Source organism: Poromitra crassiceps, assembly GCF_964638095.1.
Source record: "Poromitra crassiceps genome assembly, chromosome: 2".
Lineage (NCBI taxonomy): Eukaryota > Metazoa > Chordata > Actinopteri > Beryciformes > Melamphaidae > Poromitra > Poromitra crassiceps.
Genome location: NC_139624.1, coordinates 88,613,811 through 88,635,305, shown reverse-complemented (window position 1 = coordinate 88,635,305; position 21,495 = coordinate 88,613,811). Strand labels below are relative to the sequence as shown.

General features: G+C 41.5%; 1 protein-coding gene across 1 annotated transcript in view; it reads right to left on the bottom strand.

Moving 5' to 3' along the window:
* Positions 1-4,956: 4,956 nt before the first annotated feature.
* The window catches only part of pou6f2 (POU class 6 homeobox 2), a gene marked incomplete at its 3' end in the record, with an annotated part of 136,558 nt that continues 120,019 nt past the window's right edge, over positions 4,957-21,495 (bottom strand). Inside the window, exons 7-9 of the mRNA XM_083659955.1 lie at positions 18,073-18,211; positions 11,675-11,843; positions 4,957-5,464 (exon numbers count right to left, since the gene is read on the bottom strand). Coding sequence (XP_083516081.1) covers positions 4,957-5,464; positions 11,675-11,843; positions 18,073-18,211 — 816 coding nt within the window. The remainder of the gene's footprint in view (positions 5,465-11,674; positions 11,844-18,072; positions 18,212-21,495) is intronic.

Here is a 21,495-nt window from a genome sequence, read left to right as displayed (position 1 = left end):
GACAGGTGTGGATGAGTGTGATCACAACTGAGACCTTTGTCTTATCAAGGGGTATCGTTTACCACCAGACCACATTCACTGATCACTGAAGGATCACTGCCGGTGCCACCAAGATTGACCCACATTTATGCAAGTAAAAGTATCTAGAGGCATTGTTTCAGGAAAGATACAAATACATTCAACAGTGTTAATAAGTATTTTACAGTGCTCAGAGTTGAGGAATATTTAGATATAAGATTAAGCTTTTTAAAAATCAGAATCTGCGTTGGAATGTAACATTTCTTTTCATTATTAGATTTAGCATCACAGAAAACTGGTCTGGGGTGATATTTCTCACACACAAAAGGGAGCAAAACTTCTGTGAAAGATTCAAACTTGTCAGATTCACGTTCGGGACCGAGGGATAAAAAACCCAAACACTGACATTTATTCAATAATTTGGTGTAACGACGCCTTTTTAACTTGTTATGCAGCTACAGAGGGAGAATGTAACTTTTATCAGCAACAAACAGACATTGAGACATTGGAAAACAGATATGGGTCAGGAGCTGCATCTGCACAATTACATTGTTAATGGAAAAAACAATGAAAAATAGTGCAGAATCAAAACAAAGGAATATCAAATACCCCGTACAGCTCACCCATCAGCACTCGAAAATACATCTTGTGTTTTGAAATGAAGGGGGGAAGCTGAAAGGAAGACGAAAAAGCATCTTCAACATCAGTTTTCAGTCTAATGTTAATAATTTATGTTGTCTGTGCTTTTTATTATTATTATTTATTTATTTACTTTCTTTTCGGCAGCCAGTCTGTGTTCAAAGGCATCGTGGACAGGGAAGCTATATCAAACTTTTGAATTTAGTTTCAAAAGGCTTTCTCCCAGGAATATTATTTTCTTCATCTTTATACTTGTCTCGCTGTTGTTTAAGGCAAAGACATGCAGCATTGATGAGAAGTAACCCTGACATGTATTATATTGCTATTGACCCTATAAATCTGAATTAATTTCTAAAGCAAGGTCTTTGTTGTAGTCTATTCTCTCCATGAATACGCCTCAAAAAGGTTAACAAAAAAGAGTGCTGTTTTCACAATATTAGTATTCTAATGAAATCTTTGAAATGTTTACACTGCCTGGGCTGCACTTACTTTTTTCATTCTTCTATCATTACTTAACATGTTTATATGACACACCATACATTCACCATTTTTCTTATCAATATAAACTTTTTTTAGTGTGAAGGAAATATAAATTGTCCGCTAGATACTTGTTTTTTTCCCTTAACATCTCGGTCAACATCTATCCATCTTGGTCAACATCTATCTATCTATCTATCTATCTATCTATCTATCTATCTATCTATCTATCCATCTATCTATCTATCTATCTATCTATCTATCTATCTATCTATCTATCCATCTATCTATCTATCTATCTATCTATCTATCTATCTATCTATCTATCCATCCATTCATTCTAAATTATTGCATGTACTAAATTATGTTCTTAGTCAACTTGCCTGCTTTAAAAAATAACAATTCAATGAAAACAAGACAGACAGTTCATGTCAAACAATTGTTTATTACTAATTATGATACAAATCAATGTGACAGACTTGAAGCTTTTTAGAAATACACAAAGTGCTGCTTAACTGACCAAACAGATATTGCTCTATAGATTAAGTAGTTTTCAGTCTATAAAAATTAAAACCAATGGTTGCACGGCTTCAGCTTTGGTTTCGAGTTCTGTATCATTAATAAAACATCAAACCAGTTTGTCTGTGAGTTTGCGTTCATAAAATTTCAAAAGCATGGTCGTTTGAAGTGATTATCAATTATTTGTTCTAATTGGGAAAGATTGGATCGGCCTTGATTTGTCTCCTACAGTATTATGCAGGTTTATGAAGCTGAGAAGTGGACCTCACAACACCAGAGGGAAACAAAGGTGAAATAAAGCAACAACAAATTCACATATGGCCCAGAAAACGATGCACTACACAAAAAGAAAAAAATTATGTTTCACACAACCCATCTCCTCCAAATTAGAAGTGAACAATCAACACACACAGTGCATGAACGATCTTATGTCTTTTTATACTGACCTGGTGTTTGTATGCCATATAGGCTATGATACTCACAATGTACAAGGACAGTACTGACTGAGGTAAACCTTGAATAAACTACATTTCTACTTCTCTCCAATTAATTTTTTCTTCAGATTTTAAGATTGTCATATCATGAATCTATTTCTCTGTACAATGTGCATAACTATAGAGCTTTGGTCCAGCATTGAAAAGTTGAGCAAAGGCATCACTCCTTTTCTCCGTCTTTTTTTGGTTTTGGTTTTGGTTACAGTTTCATTGCTAAGCCTCAGACCAGATCAGTATTTTACGTGGAGCCCATTGTTTCTCATACATTTGTCTGGTTGGGTCAGATAGTGAGTGAACACACACAGTAGGATTAGTAGTAGTATTTCTTGGCCAGAGATTTGCTTGAGAAACGAAATAAAGCAATTTCCTCTATAGAAGCAAAAATGAAAATGTACACACTTGCCATTGTAAATCTGATAAAAGGTAGTGCAATAAAAAATAAGTGAATCGGTGGGACAAGTAGGTGGTGCTGAAGACGTGGATGCAAAAAGCCTGTGCAGACAACAACCAATGCATACTCATTTCACTGTAAAATTCCTGGTATCTGGACTGTTGTACTCTCTGCTAATCTTCACATATCTTAATCATGTTTATGTTTATATTCAAAATGCATCAAAATTGGAGCAAATGTTTTTTTTTGTTCACCCATATTCATTTGAAATTGGGGAGAGAGCAAAATAAAAGTCAATCTGTGCCCTAAGGGAAGTGAGTCTGTGCTGCCTGGGATACAGTTACAATTCAACATCATTGCTTTTTACATCTAAGCTTTTTTTTAATGTTTTGTAACATTTACTGAGTGGCGTGTACTCCAAGCAAGAATGCGGCAATGCACCGGGGACTGAAAGACTGAGTTAACCAATGTGACATGTAAGGACAGATATTGAGCAGACATGACTCTGAATAAATTGCATCAAATTTCAGCTCAGTTCAAATTAAGTTCACTCGTTCTGACATGTGACACTTATTCTCAACATTCACTTCTTTTTCTGTGAGGATTTCCAGGAAACGAGCGTTCATAGCGAAGGTCTGGAAGGTTTTGTCTGGTCTCATCTCACTGTGTAACATCACAGTAATGGACAGACTCAATTCATCGACACATCGGTGGACTGAAATTAATTTCTTGGACCACCCAATGCAAAACCCAAATGAGAAAAATCAACATGATACAGGAAATCTCACAAATCTTCACACTTCTGACATGTTCGCTCTACCAAAGACAATCTGCAGAAATTAACCTTTTAAAGAGAGATAGTAGTTTATAATACGTGCCAAATGTTACATTATGAAAACAAAAACAAAAAACACACACTGTTCCACTAAATTGTGACTGTAACATCTGTAAACCTTCACATTAGTTGGGAGGAATGCAGAATACAAAGTCCAAATAAATAAACAAACAAACAAACAAATAAATTATGATAACAAACGCACACTTGAGTAAAAATATTCAGATTACAAAAATACTTTGATTGGAATGAGCTGAGTAGTTTGGTCAGCGGCAACATGTGCAGGCTTCAACCACACATGGTTACTGGATTTTAGGGAAGTGCTTATAATTAAAGGGTTTATCAGTTGAATAATAAAGTCTTTCAATGGCGTTACTCAAAGACGTGTAAATAATAATGTTATCAGTGGATTTACCTAGTGACATTTATTTTGCTAAGACTCTAAATTATCCCTCTTCAAATGGTTCGATTTGAAACATGCAGAGGCAAATTTGTCATTTCAAATGAAGCAACCCAACAGAAAATTCATCCAACACATTTTCTGTATTGCAATAAAATGGAAGTACAGCAGACACTGCAGTGGCTATTTGACATGACAGCATAGTGGCCTTTTTGTTGTTGTTGAACTTGAGAAACCCACAGAGTAAAACACTTTAGAAAAGGGGGGAGAAAACCATGTCAAAAAAGAAAAGAGTTAAAATGTTCCCCAGTCCTTGAGCTGAAGTGATGTGTTCTTTGGCTATCAGGCTTTGGCAACAGAATGATATAGTAGCTCAAAACGAAGCTGCAGTATTGACAGACACTGAAACCCCTCATATATGACAGTCCTTAGTCCACTGTCCCGCCCTCCTCTGAAACAATCTCATTAAATTATTAATAAATACCTGTAAAAGTTGTACAAAGTTACAATGTGACTGGAAATATCTGCAGATGAAACACACATCGGAGGCAAAAAGCATTATGCAATTGTTTAACAGCAAAGGTATGTTTTTTTTTCTTTCAAAAGAGAACTTTGTCAGTGTGATTTCAATTCAAAGACAGTATTTTTTTCTTTTAGATATTTACATACAAACAATGAAGAAAAAAGTAAGCGAGACAAAGATAAAATGTATACTCAACCTCACACATATAGCTTAGATTTGCCAGTACAAATGTAAAAATTTAGAGCACATTTACATTACAAAATTATTCTTAGTACTCAGATGCAACAGACTTTGGTAAATAGTGTTTTGATTTGGTATGATCTCTTTACTAAATCCCCCCTCATGGGAACCAAAATTTGGGCAATAGTCTGGTCGGTAAAGCCAGAATCTAAAACTCTTTGAAACAGCACACTGTATGTTTGTACATAATTCTCAGATATGAATCTCTTTTTTCTTGTTTTTGGTTTCGCCAAGGTCATATCATATACATAACTGTGGTAATCACACTGACAACACAAAGTTTTGTTTGCAAACTCATGACTGTCCATCCAGGTGACTTCGCAAAACGATTTTTCAGTTTTAATCCCACAACCGTCGATCCACCTTGTCATTTTAATGGTCACCAGTTTTTTCACACTCCGCTTTTCTGGCGAGCCCGGTTCATTTTGGGAGCTCCTCTAGAGAATCGGTGAGAGGGTCCATGGGCCCGGCCGGGCTGAGGTCAGGCCCTTTCAAACGCTTTATTGTGTTTTTCAAGGCTTGCCTCTTGTTGCAGAACCAGACGCGCACCACCTCTCTGTCATAGTTCAGCTTCTCTGCTATTTCCGTCATTTCCTGTCCGGAGGGGTGTGTGTTCTTCTCAAAGTGGCTGTTGAGGATCTCGAGCGCCTGCGGGGTGAAAGAGGTCCTCCGCTTGCGCTTTTTGGAAGGCTCGCTGCCGATAAACTCAGTCAGGTTCTGCATGCCGGATCGGTGGCGGGCTTCAGCCTCGGCCATCCAGCGCTCCAGAACGGGCTTAATCTTCTGGGCGCTTTTAGGGGTGATGTCCAACTTCTCAAACCTGGCAGGATATAAAAGGCCAGGGTTCAGTTTGCCTGTCAGACTGCTACCTATAGTGTTCTCTTGGGCTTCCTGTGGTAGGAAAAAGTGGCTTCTCAGGATGGTGTGTCTGGGGAGAATCGAGAGAGAAGAATCTTACTTAGGTGCCCTGCGAGAACAAGGGATAAGCTGCCTGCCTTAGTCCAACGGTCTCCTCAACCAGCATGCCACCGGGACAGAGACTCCCAACATCCAGACAAGCAGCTCCAGGAGACGGGTTCCAGAAGTTACTTTTTCTGGAGGAGGCTGTGATTCTCTGTCCCAGACTGGCAGTAGTGGAGCAAGGAGACAAAGCCAATGGCTAGAAATTACGTCTAACCCCCCCGATATTATAAATATATATAAAAGAAGAAGAAAAAGAAAAGAAAAAAATCTTCAATTAACAAAAGTAAAAACAAAACAAGAATTACTCCCATATCCCAAACTCTTCCTTCGGGTGATATAAAAATCACCAATGCATGCAGTTAAATACGGCACTATCATTTATTTACAGAAGAAGCTTGAATTATTAATAAAAATGTACATTTAATACATTTTTCAGTTTTTTCATCCTCCACCAACCAACTTCTCTTTTTATATTTTATATGAATACATTTACACACTCTATTGCATGTTCCTGCAGGTTTATGAATGTGTGACTCATAATTTCTAATATCATATGCTCTGTGGATTTTAGCGAGTTCCTCTTAGAAGTGAGAACAACGCTTTTCCTAATGTCTTTGCTTTGCGTGTGATATGAGCAGAAATATGACATTTGAATCATGATGATGGAGATGATAGCCTAATGTCTGAAGGGATTCCTCTCAAAATGTAATGCTATGGGGTTCATGTCTGAATACACTTTGGTGTTTTAGTTGAAGGACAGACTGTACTGAGATCAGTTTGTCTTAATGAAGAAACAGTTTTAAAGGTCCCATATGATTCAGTTTTCACGTTTTGTTGATTGATCTGGGTAAGAATAACGTTCTTCAATATGTTTCTCAAATAAATGTAGTTTAGTTAACTTGAATGACTGAAGAATACTGGACCCTGACTGGCTGACAACACTGTGCAGTTCCAGTGCTGCCCTGATTAGACAGATTTCAGCAGTTCTATAGTGAGGAGAGCCAATTAAGTGCAAGCCCAACTGGGATGCGAATAACCGGTAGTCTGAAACTGTCTGTAAAAAAGGATTTTTGGAAAATGCAGTAACTTTAAATTGAACCACTCAATCAAAATTAAGCAATAAGCCCTGTGAGTGAGGCAGTGCTTTACAGTGATTTTACAACAGCTAAGGAGTGTTCTGACGTGCCGTAAACACCTCTTAGCTGTTGTAAAATCACTGTAAATCACAGCCTCACAGGGCTTATTGCTTTTATAAAACAGTTACTAAATATAGCCTACGTGGTAAGGTTTAAGAAACAATAAAATGCAATATTGATAACAAATAATTGTTCTTCCGCCAAGCAATGTAGTCCTTCAAGCAATGTAGTCCTTCAGCCGAAAGGATCACCAGCAGAAGGATCACCAATTGCCACATATTTTACAACGGCTTTGAACGCGGCTCAGCCAATCACAATCAAGGACCAGAAGTCCGGAACTATCCGTTTTCTAATCTTTTTTATGTCTTCATTAAACATCTATAAATAGAGGAACACTTTAAATATTATAAAAGGGGCTATTTAAGACACGTCCCCCCGCTGTCCCCAAAAATAAATGGACCAATAAGATCAGATGAGTCCAGTGAAAGCGATTGGGACAAAGATGAGTGCAAAGTGTCAGGATGCATTTAGTAAAGCACAATGGACTGACAGGTCAGATGGAACTTTCAAGGCAGCTGGAAAGACAGCAGAGATGGGAGGAAGCGCCGCTCTCTCCGGAAACAAACAATGCACCAAAGACATGTTTAATGGCGAGGTGAGTTGAAGAGATGCCCATGCATCTATGGCCTCTCTCTGTTCCTACACCTGGCTGCTGCATTACGCCTCATCCACACGCAGGATGATTTATTGATATTATCCGTCCTTAACAGTGGAAAGAGGAGGGTTCCATACGGCAGGGAATACATGAGTCAATGTGAAGAGTCACTAGAGACAGGACATTTCATGGATCAACAGGAACCAAAGATACTAAAATGAGTTGAGAGCTGCTCAGCTGGTGCATGCACTCCCACCACTAGTGCATAACCACGAGGGGCAAAATGGCCCTGCATGCACCTTGCTCTCTGCAGCCTCTCTTGCTGTTCTTAAAAGTACCTTCCAATGCTTAGACATGCCTTGTGTTTAGGCCTGAGTTACAGTTTGCCTAAGACTTTTGTGTTATCAACCATATCGTTTTTCATTTCAGTGAGCGCTATCTTGGAGGTATATGCTTAAAAATCCTGGCTCTATGATGAAGTACGACTGCATTTTTGTTGTGTATATGTGGAACATGTTGAAGTATAGATTTAATGCAACAGATCCTTTGTATTTTGGGTTGCTTATAAAAGTAAAATGATCACTAGCAAAATCACTTATGCTGGGTCATATGTGTTACATTGTAATTCAAAGTATGTATACTATTAGGGATGTCTGGGTAGTGTAGAGGTAAAACCACTTGTCTACCACCACGGAGATCTGGGTTCAATGCCCGGCAGCGGTACTTCCGGCTTGGTCAGACGCCATGTCTGCGGGTGGGAAGCCAGTGGGGTATGAGTCCTGGTCGCTGCACTGTTTGTCGAGGGAGGGGAACTGGGGGGAGTAGCGTGATCCTCCCACACGCTAGGTGCTGCCGGTGAAACTCCTCACTGTCAGGTGTAAAGAAGTGGCTGGCAGCTGAACATGCATCGGAGGAAGCATGTGCTAGTCTACGGCTCTCCCCAGATCAGCAGAGGAGGTGGAGCAACGACTGGGACAGCAGGTGGAATAGGCCAAGTACAAAAGAAAAAGTAGTGGTGTTTCAAAATGTTTATTCCAATATCTTAAAGCAAGTTGTTGAAATTAGATTTGGGACGATCCCTCTTTAATCCGATTCAGATTCTTTTTCAAGAGATGTTTTTATTCATACCCGCTAAAACAAGTTGAGCCAAGCCGAGGGCGGGAGACAGCGCCACATCATGATGCCATCATGTAATGCAGGTGCCTTTTTAGACGGGCTAATAAAGTGTTTGGAGACTTCCTGAGCAGGAGGGAGACAAGATGGAAGTATCTGTCACTGTCTGTCAGCTGTCTGAGTTCAGACCAGAGCCCCCGAGCTACTGCTTGTCTCAAAGGACCACGTCTCTGCTGATGTCAACTAAACTAAAGCATGTGAAGTTTGCCCTCTCCTTGAAACAGCAGGAGATGACTGTCATGTCAGACAAACCAAAAAACTGTCTTAACGTCATGAATAACAAGCCGCATGAGTGTTTATTTTGGAAGCTAATGGCTTTTAATGTGTTATAAATATTTGAATTATGCCTGGTTGTAAATATTTCATGTGTGATTTTAAGACATTAGTCAGAGAGGGCCATGCCCCATAAGAATAGCCTAGGTAAACCCAGCCCCCACGTGACCTGCTCTCTCAGTTCCCAGTCACTAGTGACTGAGAACAGGTCTGAGAGCAGGTCACGTGGGGGATGGGTTTACCCAGGCTACCATAAGAACCCCTGGCCCCTGTACTGTTTCACATTTTATCAGCCGTTTGATGTTGATGTGATGACATTTTTAGAAGTGCGTGGCAACGCTGTGTCACATAAACAGCACAGTTCATCAGGCAAGCACATGCATTTCAGAGGGACATTCAAATGAATACAGGAAGAAGATGCAAGCGTACAAAACGGATGGGGATTAGATGTGAAAACTGATGCGAATCCAGCTACGATGGAGTAACATTCTGTGTTTTTAGGCAAAGAGCAAGTGAATTTAAAATAAGTTAAGCTTGGCCGCATGAACATCAAAATATGGCTGGACAATAATTCAATAATATTATTTGTCATCTTTCAGTGAAATCATATCGTGATGATGATATGAAGATAATCAAGATATTGTAATAACGTGACACACATTTCTGCTGTCTGACTTGATAATGACAAGCACCCCCGTTTTCTCCCCAGTTGTACTTGGCCAGTTCCCTCTTGTCCCGGTCATTGCTCCACCCCCTCTGCCGATCTGGACAGAGCCATAGACTAGCACATGCTTCCTCTGATACATGTGCAGTCGCCAGCCACTTCTTTTCACCTGACAGCGAGGCATTTCACCAGCAGGATGACGTAGTGCATAGGAGGATCCCGCTATTCCCCCAGTTCCCCTCCACCCCCAAACAGGCGCCCTGACAGACCAGATCTGGCTTTCCACCCGCAGAGACGGTCAATTGTGCCTATATGGATGCCCAACCAAGCCAGAGGTAACACAGGGGCCATAAACCTGCAACCCTCATGTTGGTAGGCACTAGGCAGGGAAGACCAGAACCTCTCGCCACAAGAACAGCTTCTTCCCAACAGCCATCAGCCTCACAAACAAGGCCGTAAGCCCCTCCCACAAAGGTCCCTACCAACACACCCCACTACCTCCTCCTGAACCCACCCGAACTCAGCTCAATCCCCCCACTGACATGAGCACCCCCCCACACACACACACACACACACACACACACACACACACACACACACACACACACACACACACACACAGTCACTTTGCCGCCGGGCTTCACTTGTCACTTAAAGTACAGCTGTTTCTTCTACCAGAACTCTATACCATTACATTACTGTTGCTAACTACATCATGCACTGCTTAGACTGCAACTCATATTTAATTTAATGCCTATTTAACTCGGACTGTAAATTCATGTAAATTCACTGCCTATTTAACGCCTATTTAACTCGGACTGTAAATTCATATTTTATGCCTACTGAACACTCCTCCACTCGTGTATATATTGTATATATTGGACTGCACTTGCAATGCTGTGATTGTCTTTTTGTTGTTTTTCCTATTTCTTTATCTGAATATTGACCTGACCGCTACGCTGCATAATGACACTAAGACAAATTCCTCGTATGTAATCTTGCATACTGTGGCAATAAAAGTGATTCTGATTCTGATTCCGATTCTGATCTACCGCTGCACTACTCGGACGCCCTGATGAAATGAGCTTTGGTAGGAATATTATTTGAAAGTTTCAGTTTTGTTTGACATCACATCGAACATCACCATTCGTTTCAATGAGATGAACATGAATTCCATTTAACGTGATTTTGCATACATGAACCATATTACGATATACAGTATATTGTGAGTAAAATCTGTAAGATTATCATGATATTCATTTCAACCATATTGTCCAGCCTTACCTCAAAATCTGATTTTTGAACAAAGACATTCAAAATATAGCTGCATTCGGCAAACTACTGAATGAGATTGTATTGTATTGTAAACTCTGCAGAACTCAATGATTGTACTCTATTGTGGAGTTGTTGCTGCAGTAATATTTGGACCTGCTGTCTCCCTATTAGCCTGACCTGAAAAGGAGCTGAGGTTAATTTGGCGTCTTCATGCAAAACGTCAGTCAAGCGGAACAACAAGACAGAAAGGGCTGAAACACTGATTGTCTGATTGTCTCATGAATATATAATGCACCATTTATGACTAAACTCCTGTCCTTATGGCGCTGTAAAACATGACAATCTTATTAACAGATCATTCCCGTCAAGCTCTCTCACGTTAAGGCAGAGCCGACGGCAATATGCCTTAGTAATTATTAAATGCTTTAAGTGCTTTGTGTAATACTTGTATATGTATTTTGCATAAGTAACACACGGCTGTCATGTCGGCGAGGGAGAGGGAAGGGAGAAGAGGGAGACTAAGTACTGAGACATGAGCGCTTAATTTGTCAGAGCGATATTCAATTATGTATTTTAAGATCTTAATAATCTGTGTTAAAAGATGAAATGAAAAATAGATGAGCAGTTATGGACACCTCATTGAGGCTGTAGGGTTGAGGGCCTTCATCTTCATTGAATGTTGGTTTGACAGAAATAGGACATTGATCATAAGTAGTGAACCATCATTTAAAAATGTGTTGCTTTTATATTTTGTATTACTAATCTCTTATAAAGAAATATATATTTGCACCTCTAAAAACTGTCTTGTGCATGTGCGTTGGATGAAAGTTAACAGTTTTTAGTAGAAATAATCTCACACTGTTCTTGCAACTTATCACTATTTAATACTTTACTGTTTACTGCGCGATTCTTTCTACTAAGAAGTGATGCTAATCACTGAAACAGCAGGTCTCTCATTGGGTACAAACATTTCTGCGGTGTGTCATAATTCCTCCTTACCTGCAGATGGCAGACTGGCTGTAAGCCGGCCCCTCGGCCGCGCTGAGCGCCTGGCCCACCTGAGTCTGTGTCAGGCCCAGGGACAGGCGGCGGATCTTGAATGCTTTAGCGAATTCCCGGATCTCCTCCAGGTTGACCCCGTCCACCTCGCTGGGGGCGGTCTGTGGGTCTACAGCACAACACACACGCCCCATTTCATTAGACCTGCACTTTCCATTAGTTACCTCATTTTCTAGAATGAATAAGCAAACTTCCAGTCTCATGTGACCACAATGGTCTCTTAAGAACATCAAGGAAAGTTGTGCCCTCGGTCAGAGATTATTATTTATCTTTACACTCATACAACCCTCTGAACCACATGTATTTCATAATCGATGTTTTGAGGAATACATTCCTGTGTTTTGTGAATAAAGGCACGGCAAGGCACTCCAAATTGCAAGTGTAAGTCTTTAATCTCCTATATAAAAGCATATGTACATAAACAGGCAGACATCATTGCCATTCTTGAGATTTCTCTTATTTTTCTCTGCACGAATTATATGTAAACAGACATTCTCTCTCTTAGATGAAAGCAAGCTTTCTGCAACATTACATTCAAGAATGTACAGTATATTAAGGAATAATTTCATTCATCCCACCTGACGTCTCCCACACATGCACGTCGGTAAAAAAATAATACCTAGCGCCATTCCAAAGAATCCACCTTTTTATGAAGAAATGCTGTTTGTAAATTACTGCTTTGCCAACCACATTTAAGTGGATTTGAAAAAAAAAATGGACTGAAGCATGTTGAAGAATTTCCCTGCTAATAAAAAGTGATTTCACATTGTACATCAATGTCAGGTGACCTGGCATCCTGCTTACTAAAGCAAAGTTTGTGCCTCTGAATTATTTATCTTGGTCATTATCAATGAATTATTAAAGGAATCCTCCAAGCGTATTTAAGCTAAAATCTATAGGGCTGCCATCTCCTTGTGCCTCATAAGTGACGTGCAGCATATGTGGCGTGATCCAGACGTGCGAACGCTCGGAGATGAGCGACGAGAAACCCCAACTTGAGTGAATGGAAGGGATGAGTACTAACAGATTCAGGTTCCATCATCTGAACAGTGATGACTGCGCTGCTTAGTGATTTGAAAGACTAATGGGAGGTCTTTACTCTCTCATTTAAAAGTGGGGTGGCAGCAGTCTAGCGGTTAGAGGAGTGGGAGGTCTTTACACTCAATTAAAAGTGGGATGGCAGCAGTCTAGAGGTTAGAGGAGTGGGAGGTCTTTACACTCAATTAAAAGTGGGGTGGCAGCAGTCTAGAGGTTAGAGGACTGGGAGGTCTTTACTCTCAATTAAAAGTGGGGTGGCAGCAGTCTAGAGGTTAGAGGACTGGGAGGTCTTTACACTCAATTAAAAGTGGGATGGCAGCAGTCTAGAGGTTAGAGGAGTGGGAGGTCTTTACACTCAATTAAAAGTGGGATGGCAGCAGTCTAGAGGTTAGAGGAGTGGGAGGTCTTTACACTCAATTAAAAGTGGGGTGGCAGCAGTCTAGAGGTTAGAGGACTGGGAGGTCTTTACTCTCAATTAAAAGTGGGGTGGCAGCAGTCTAGAGGTTAGAGGACTGGGAGGTCTTTACACTCAATTAAAAGTGGGATGGCAGCAGTCTAGAGGTTAGAGGACTGGGAGGTCTTTACACTCAAGTAAAAGTGGGGTGGCAGCAGTCTAGAGGTTAGAGGAGTGGGAGGTCTTTACACTCAATTAAAAGTGGGATGGCAGCAGTCTAGAGGTTAGAGGAGTGGGAGGTCTTTACACTCAATTAAAAGTGGGGTGGCAGCAGTCTAGAGGTTAGAGGACTGGGAGGTCTTTACTCTCAATTAAAAGTGGGGTGGCAGCAGTCTAGAGGTTAGAGGAGTGGGAGGTCTTTACTCTCAAGTAAAAGTGGGGTGGCAGCAGTCTAGAGGTTAGAGGAGTGGGAGGTCTTTACACTCTCAATTAAAAGTGGGGTGGCAGCAGTCTAGAGGTTAGAGGAGTGGGAGGTCTTTACACTCAATTAAAAGTGGGATGGCAGCAGTCTAGCGGTTAGAGGAGTGGGAGGTCTTTACACTCAATTAAAAGTGGGATGGCAGCAGTCTAGAGGTTAGAGGAGTGGGAGGTCTTTACACTCAATTAAAAGTGGGGTGGCAGCAGTCTAGAGGTTAGAGGACTGGGAGGTCTTTACTCTCAATTAAAAGTGGGGTGGCAGCAGTCTAGAGGTTAGAGGAGTGGGAGGTCTTTACTCTCAAGTAAAAGTGGGGTGGCAGCAGTCTAGAGGTTAGAGGAGTGGGAGGTCTTTACACTCAATTAAAAGTGGGGTGGCAGCAGTCTAGAGGTTAGAGGAGTGGGAGGTCTTTACACTCAATTAAAAGTGGGGTGGCAGCAGTCTAGAGGTTAGAGGAGTGGGAGGTCTTTACTCTCAAGTAAAAGTGGGGTGGCAGCAGTCTAGAGGTTAGAGGAGTGGGAGGTCTTTACACTCTCAATTAAAAGTGGGGTGGCAGCAGTCTAGAGGTTAAAGGAGTGGGAGGTCTTTACACTCAATTAAAAGTGGGGTGGCAGCAGTCTAGAGGTTAGAGGAGTGGGAGGTCTTTACACTCTCAATTAAAAGTGGGATGGCAGCAGTCTAGCGGTTAGAGGAGTGGGAGGTCTTTACACTCAATTAAAAGTGGGGTGGCAGCAGTCTAGAGGTTAGAGGAGTGGGAGGTCTTTACACTCAATTAAAAGTGGGGTGGCAGCAGTCTAGAGGTTAGAGGAGTGGGAGGTCTTTACTCTCAATTAAAAGTGGGATGGCAGCAGTCTAGAGGTTAAAGGAGTGGGAGGTCTTTACACTCAATTAAAAGTGGGGTGGCAGCAGTCTAGAGGTTAGAGGACTGGGAGGTCTTTACTCTCAATTAAAAGTGGGGTGGCAGCAGTCTAGAGGTTAGAGGAGTGGGAGGTCTTTACTCTCAAGTAAAAGTGGGGTGGCAGCAGTCTAGAGGTTAGAGGAGTGGGAGGTCTTTACACTCAATTAAAAGTGGGGTGGCAGCAGTCTAGAGGTTAGAGGAGTGGGAGGTCTTTACACTCAATTAAAAGTGGGGTGGCAGCAGTCTAGAGGTTAGAGGAGTGGGAGGTCTTTACACTCTCAATTAAAAGTGGGATGGCAGCAGTCTAGCGGTTAGAGGAGTGGGAGGTCTTTACACTCAATTAAAAGTGGGGTGGCAGCAGTCTAGAGGTTAGAGGAGTGGGAGGTCTTTACACTCAATTAAAAGTGGGGTGGCAGCAGTCTAGAGGTTAGAGGAGTGGGAGGTCTTTACTCTCAATTAAAAGTGGGGTGGCAGCAGTCTAGAGGTTAGAGGAGTGGGAGGTCTTTACACTCTCAATTAAAAGTGGGGTGGCAGCAGTCTAGAGGTTAAAGGAGTGGGAGGTCTTTACACTCAATTAAAAGTGGGGTGGCAGCAGTCTAGAGGTTAGAGGAGTGGGAGGTCTTTACACTCTCAATTAAAAGTGGGTGGCAGCAGTCTAGAGGTTAGAGGAGTGGGAGGTCTTTACACTCTCAATTAAAAGTGGGGTGGCAGCAGTCTAGAGGTTAGAGGAGTGGGAGGTCTTTACACTCAAATAAAAGTGGGGTGGCAGCAGTCTAGAGGTTAGAGGAGTGGGAGGTCTTTACTCTCATTTAAAATTGGGGTGGCAGCAGTCTAGACTTAGGGGAGTGGGATGTATTTACTCTCTCATTTAAAAGTGGGGTGGCAGCAGTCTAGACTTAGGGGAGTGGGAGGTCTTTACTCTCTCATTTAAAAGTGGGGTGGCAGCAGTCTAGAGGAGTGGGCTTGAGACTGGGAGCTGGCCAGTTTGAATACTAGGGCTGCAACTAACAATTATTTTAATTGTCGATTCATCTTTTTTCTCAGTTAATCGGTTAGTTGTTTGCTCTATAAAATGTCAGAAAATGGGGGGAAATTACCATCAGGGTTTCCCCAAAGCCCAATATTACGTCTGCAAATGTCTTTGTTTTGTCCACAACCCAAAGATATTCAGTTTACTGTCACAGAGGAGTAAAAAAAAAAAACAGATAATTCAGAGAATCAGAGGATTTCGACTTTTTTTCTTTCTTAAAAAATTACTCAAACCGATTAATCGATGATCAAAATTGGTGGTGATTAATTTAATAGTTGACAACTAATCGATGAATCATTGCAGCTCTATTGAATTCCCAGACTGGTTGCGGAAAGTGAACAGCTCTCTCTTCCCTCAATAACTGCTGCTCGAGGTGCCCTTGAGCAAGGCACTTCACCTCTAATTTGCTCCAGTTGCCTCCAGTAGAAGAGTCTGGTTGTACTGGACAGCTCCCAGGTGTGAATGTGTGTAAATGTATGGATTTGAAGCAGACAGGCACTGGAAACACATTGATTTCCCTGGATAAATAAAGGTTAAAAAAGACGATCCCAATGCAAAACACTGCTGCCCTCTTTCTTTTTTAATGACATTTTGCTGAGCTGATTATTTTCAAACTCAGTAACAGATATTGTCTGCTCTTCAATCTGTTACTTTGTTTATACTGTCTGCTCTTCAATCTGTTACATTGTTTGTGGCCGGTGGATGCAATGACATTTCGTCTTCTGTCCCGTGCAGATGAGATTCTGTCAGGGGATTTAGTTTAGTGTGTGTACGCTGTAAGTGATATTGAGAGCAGATGATATGGCTCATACTCAGCATAAAGCATTAATTCTATTTACTAGCAGAAGCGAGCCACAATGATTTTGTGCAGCCTCAAAAATGGTTTATACGATATTTGCCAAGCTACGAGTAAACATAAACTAAACACAATGTCTACAACAAGTTGATCAATGGCAACTTCTTTTTTATTAAATTCCCTGGCTTTGTAGCTGCCTTTGAAATGAGTTTACCTGGAGTTTAGGGGAATTGACTCTGACAAATGAAATTTATCTGAATAAAACAGAGTTTTTTAAGGCAATGGGTGCATGCTGACAGGCTGTGGCCTAGTGATTTATAAGGCTCTGCCAAAGGCCCACGCACTAGCAGAATGAAACTTATGTTCATTACATAAACACGCCACTTTTGATCGTCTAATAAACCAAAGAATTGACAGTCGGGGGAAAATAATGGGCTCTTCGGAGGCGGAGGATCAGTCAAAAGCTTTCGACACTGGGAGTAATGTAACTAGTGCATGTCCATCAGGTTCAATCTTCAAGTAGTGACGTTAATGTACAAGTTTACCATCACTGTCAAACTAACGCTGTCATACCAACCTACAGTCAGAGGAGTTGATCTTTATTACCAGAGATGGGAAGTAACTAAGTACAAATACTTTACGTTACAAATACGTTACTGTACTTATGATTTTCAGGTATCTGTACTTTACTCAGTATTTATTTTTCTGACGTTTTACTTCTACTTCCTACATTTTAACAGAAATATCTGTACTTTCTCCTCCTTTTCAAAACATGGCAGTTGCTTTAGTTTTAATGCACGACAGACAAAAATTATGTAATGTTGCTTGTCTATCTCACACTCTCCCAGATTGGACACATTATGTGCACTTTTTTGTGGAAAAACCATATCACAAATTATTAATCCAAGTATAATCTTTATAGATCTTAAAACATGTTTGGAGGAGATCTTTTAAGTTTAATAGTTTTGAACTATTATATTAATATGATGGGAGTTTCAGTTACTTGGGCAGTGGTGGCCTAAAGGTTAGAGAAGCGAGCTTGTGACCGGAAGGTCGTCGGTTCAATCCCCAGGACCGACAGGATAAATCTGGGTGGGGAAAGTGAAAAGGCAGCGCTTGCCCCTCCCTCATTACCACCACTGAGGTGCCCTTGAGCAAGGCCCTTAACCCCAACCGCTCCAGTGGAGCTGCTCAGTGGCCAGCAGATGAGACTGTGGTTGTACTACTGGTCAGCTTTCAGGTATGAATGTGTGTGTGAGTGTGAACAGGGCGCTCCTGAAAAAGAGAGCATTGCTCTCAGTGAGACTCACCCTGTATAAATAACGGTAAAAAAAATACACACAAAACAGCCGGTACAAATACTTTTTTTTACTTTTATACTCTCCTACATTTCAGAGCCTGTACCTAGCCTGTACCTAGTAACCTAGTACCTGTACTTCTACTGAAGTTAAGAATCTGTGTACTTTTCCCATCTCTGATGACATGAATTTTGGTGCCTTTGTGTGTGTGTGTGTGTGTGTGTGTGTGTGTGTGTGTGTGTGTGTGAGAGCTGTGTGTGTGTGTGTGTGTGTGTGTGTGTGTGTGTGTGTGTGTGTGTGTGTGTGTGTGTGTGTGTGTGTGTGTGTGAGAGCTGTGTGTGTGTGTGTGTGTGTGTGTGTGTGTGTGTGTGTGTGTGTGTGTGTGTGTGAAACCTGTGCGGACACTTACTGCTGACCAGCTGTCCCACGCTGAGAGCTGAGGAAGAGGAGGAGGTGGAGGAGGAGGAAGAGGCCTGGTGCAGAGGGCTCTGTCTGTGGGGCATGTGGAGCGACGCAGGGCCTGTCTGAGCCTGCTGAGCCTGAGGCAGCTACACAGACGCACACACACACACACACACACACACACACACACACACACACACACACACACACACACAGTTGATACAATATATATTTTTATTTTATTTTATTCAGAATTTTCTCCCATTTTCCTCTCCAATTGTACTTGGCCAATTTCCCTGATGTCCCGGTCTTGCTCCACCCCCTCTGCCGATCTGGGGAGAGTTGTAGAATAGTAGCACATACTTCCTCCGATACATGTGCAGTCACCAGATGCTTCTTTTCACCTGACAGCGAGGGATTTCACCCACAGGACGTAGCGCATGGGAGGGTCACACTAATCCCCTAGTTCCCCTCCCCCCGACTGACCAGAGGAAGCACTGGTGCAACACGGGGGCTTGAACTTGAACGTGACCCTCGTGTTGGTAGGCAGGGAATCTACCGCTGTACTACCCAGACGCCCAAGTTGATATAATACTGTATATTGACAGCAAGCAAAACAAAAACATCTCCATTTTTCCCTCAGCACAATATCATTACTTAAATACTAATCATTCACAGTAATCATGTCATTATGATGATTGGGGTGCAACAGTATTGCTATTCAATAACAGCTATTAGATTTAGACACTTAACAGCTGGACATAATGAGATTGACCATATACCTGAGGATGAATAAATGTGAATTACTGCCTGCAGTATTAAGACTGACAGAGCGGAATCTAATGTCAATAGTCTGCTCAGTGGGCTAAGAGAGTCCATGCTCCACAGCAGCACTTCATGCTCCGCAGCAGCACTTCCTTATTGTAGGAGACAGTCAGAGTCTGAACAATCTACTCGCCAGAATACATTTTGGCATTTTACGTGTCTGAAAAGCAGGGATATGGACGATATCTACGTACATTTGAAACAAAACAGTGCTTAATTTGAAAAGCTTGCTGCCTTTCCCACGTTAAACACAAATAAATCAACTTTGGTTAGGTTTAGGCAACAAAGCCACTTGTTTAGGTTTAGGCAACTAAAGCAACTGGGTCTATGTTAGGATTATCGTTTGGGTTGGAGTTAAAACCCAAAGTAAAAGCACGACGTGCCTCGCTCGGTATAGTCGAACATGCGCTCTCTTGCTTTTAAGATGGAGACGCCAAGCCCACCCCTTCACCGTTAGGTGCCAGCGATGTACTTCAACATGAAGCGATGTACTTCAACATGAAGCAATGTACTTCAATATGAGTAGAACGTTCATATTCACGTACCGGTATCTAGAAACATGATATGCAACATTTTTTGGTTCAGCAATGTTCATATTCTATATATCCGTGGATTCCAGAAACATAGAATGCTGACATTTTCTTGTGGTGACTGTGCTGGTCTGAAAGGAGGTGGATGCTGCTTGTTGTATGAGCTTCATAACGCAGCTTGGTACAAAAAAAACAGCTCATGACAATTAGAGTGTTCCCTCTCGTCATCAGCCTGGAGAGGATCCTAATAATGGCAGTCGGAGGGGGAAGAAAACATGTGGACACAGCAGCCCCCGTATCAAACATAATTCATGATACACCAGCTATGTGCTCTGATGGTGAAAAAACAATGTATTTTCATGTTTTATGCACATTTGAATTGCTTTTACAAGATCAAGATGGTACAGTACGTCTTCACTTTTTAAAGTGAGAGCCGTCTCCACCATAAACTCGGCTGGCTGGCTTCTCCTCCCTTTGCTATTAATTATTTTTCCTGTGGCATGTGTTTGTTTGGATGGTGGGGGATGTCAACAGCGATGCACACACTGTCAGGACTGTTGACAGGCCGGGAGAATTATCTAGCTTCACTGGAAATATTCTAGACTGCAGAGGCTCTGACAACCCTAAATTATGCCCGATGGAACAATGTGTACATGTGGCTTTGAAGTGGAGACAAAAGCATAAACATTGTTACAAACACATTAATTCATTCAAGAGTATGATCTGGTGTTTCGTGGAGCCACAATTAGGTGTCCATCTGCTGAGAGTTCAGCCATTCTACACTTGCATAGGGCCTTCGCTGTGAACTTTGACCCTGTCATTCTGCACTGACTGTCATTATCAAGTCAATAACATTTCCAATGTCATGCGCATGCGCATGCATCTGGCTCTGCACTTCTGCACTGTATAGATCCTAAGAACCAGGAGTATGGATGTAACAATACATCGCCAGACAGTTAAAAATCAATACAAATGTGTGAAGATTCAAATCGCTGAGATGAAAAATAAATCGCGATGCTTTTTTTGCTTTTCCTTTACAAAGAAAAGGAAATATGCATTCATTATTTGCAAAGTTTGTGTTTTGCAGTTACACAGTATAACTGCAAAACACAAACTTAGCAAAGAATGCATATAGCATATAACTTATACCCTACCTCAGAAATAAAAAGGGATTCTTTAATTTGATAAAGAAAATATAAGTCTTTGTGGTTTTTGTCTAAGAAATAGTTATTTTAATTATTTTAATTTTAATAATAATTTGTCTGTCTTTCCTAATTTTGTTTTTGTTTTTTAAAGTGAGAAAATCGTATTGTGAACTCAGTATTGTGAATCGTATCGAATCGTGACTTGAGTGTATCGTTAAATCCCTAACCAGGACTAAGGAGGTGTTTGAGCATTTCGCCCTCCAAACCCAAGACAAAAGAATGGGGCAACTTGTGTGCATGTTTTTTTTATGTGCAGGAGGGACATTCTTCTTTTAATGTCTGATCAAAACAAAATAGTTGAGAGTGTGATTGAAGGAGGGATGGAGAGAGAGAGAGATACAGAGAGAGAGTGAAGAGGACAGAGGAAGAGTGTGATTGAAGGAGGGATGGAGAGAGAGAGAGATACAGAGAGAGAGTGTGATTGAAGGAGGGATGGAGAGAGAGAGAGATACAGAGGAAGAGTGTGATTGAAGGAGGGATGGAGAGAGAGAGAGATACAGAGGAAGAGTGTGATTGAAGGAGGGATGGAGAGAGAGAGAGATACAGAGAGAGAGTGAAGAGGACAGAGGAAGAGTGTGATTGAAGGAGGGATGGAGAGAGAGAGATACAGAGAGAGAGTGAAGAGGACAGAGGAAGAGTGTGATTGAAGGAGGGATGGAGAGAGAGAGATACAGAGAGAGAGTGAAGAGGACAGAGGAAGAGTGTGATTGAAGGAGGGATGGAGAGAGAGAGAGATACAGAGAGAGAGTGTGATTGAAGGAGGGATGGAGAGAGAGAGAGATACAGAGAGAGAGTGTGATTGAAGGAGGGATGGAGAGAGAGAGAGATACAGAGGAAGAGTGTGATTGAAGGAGGGATGGAGAGAGAGAG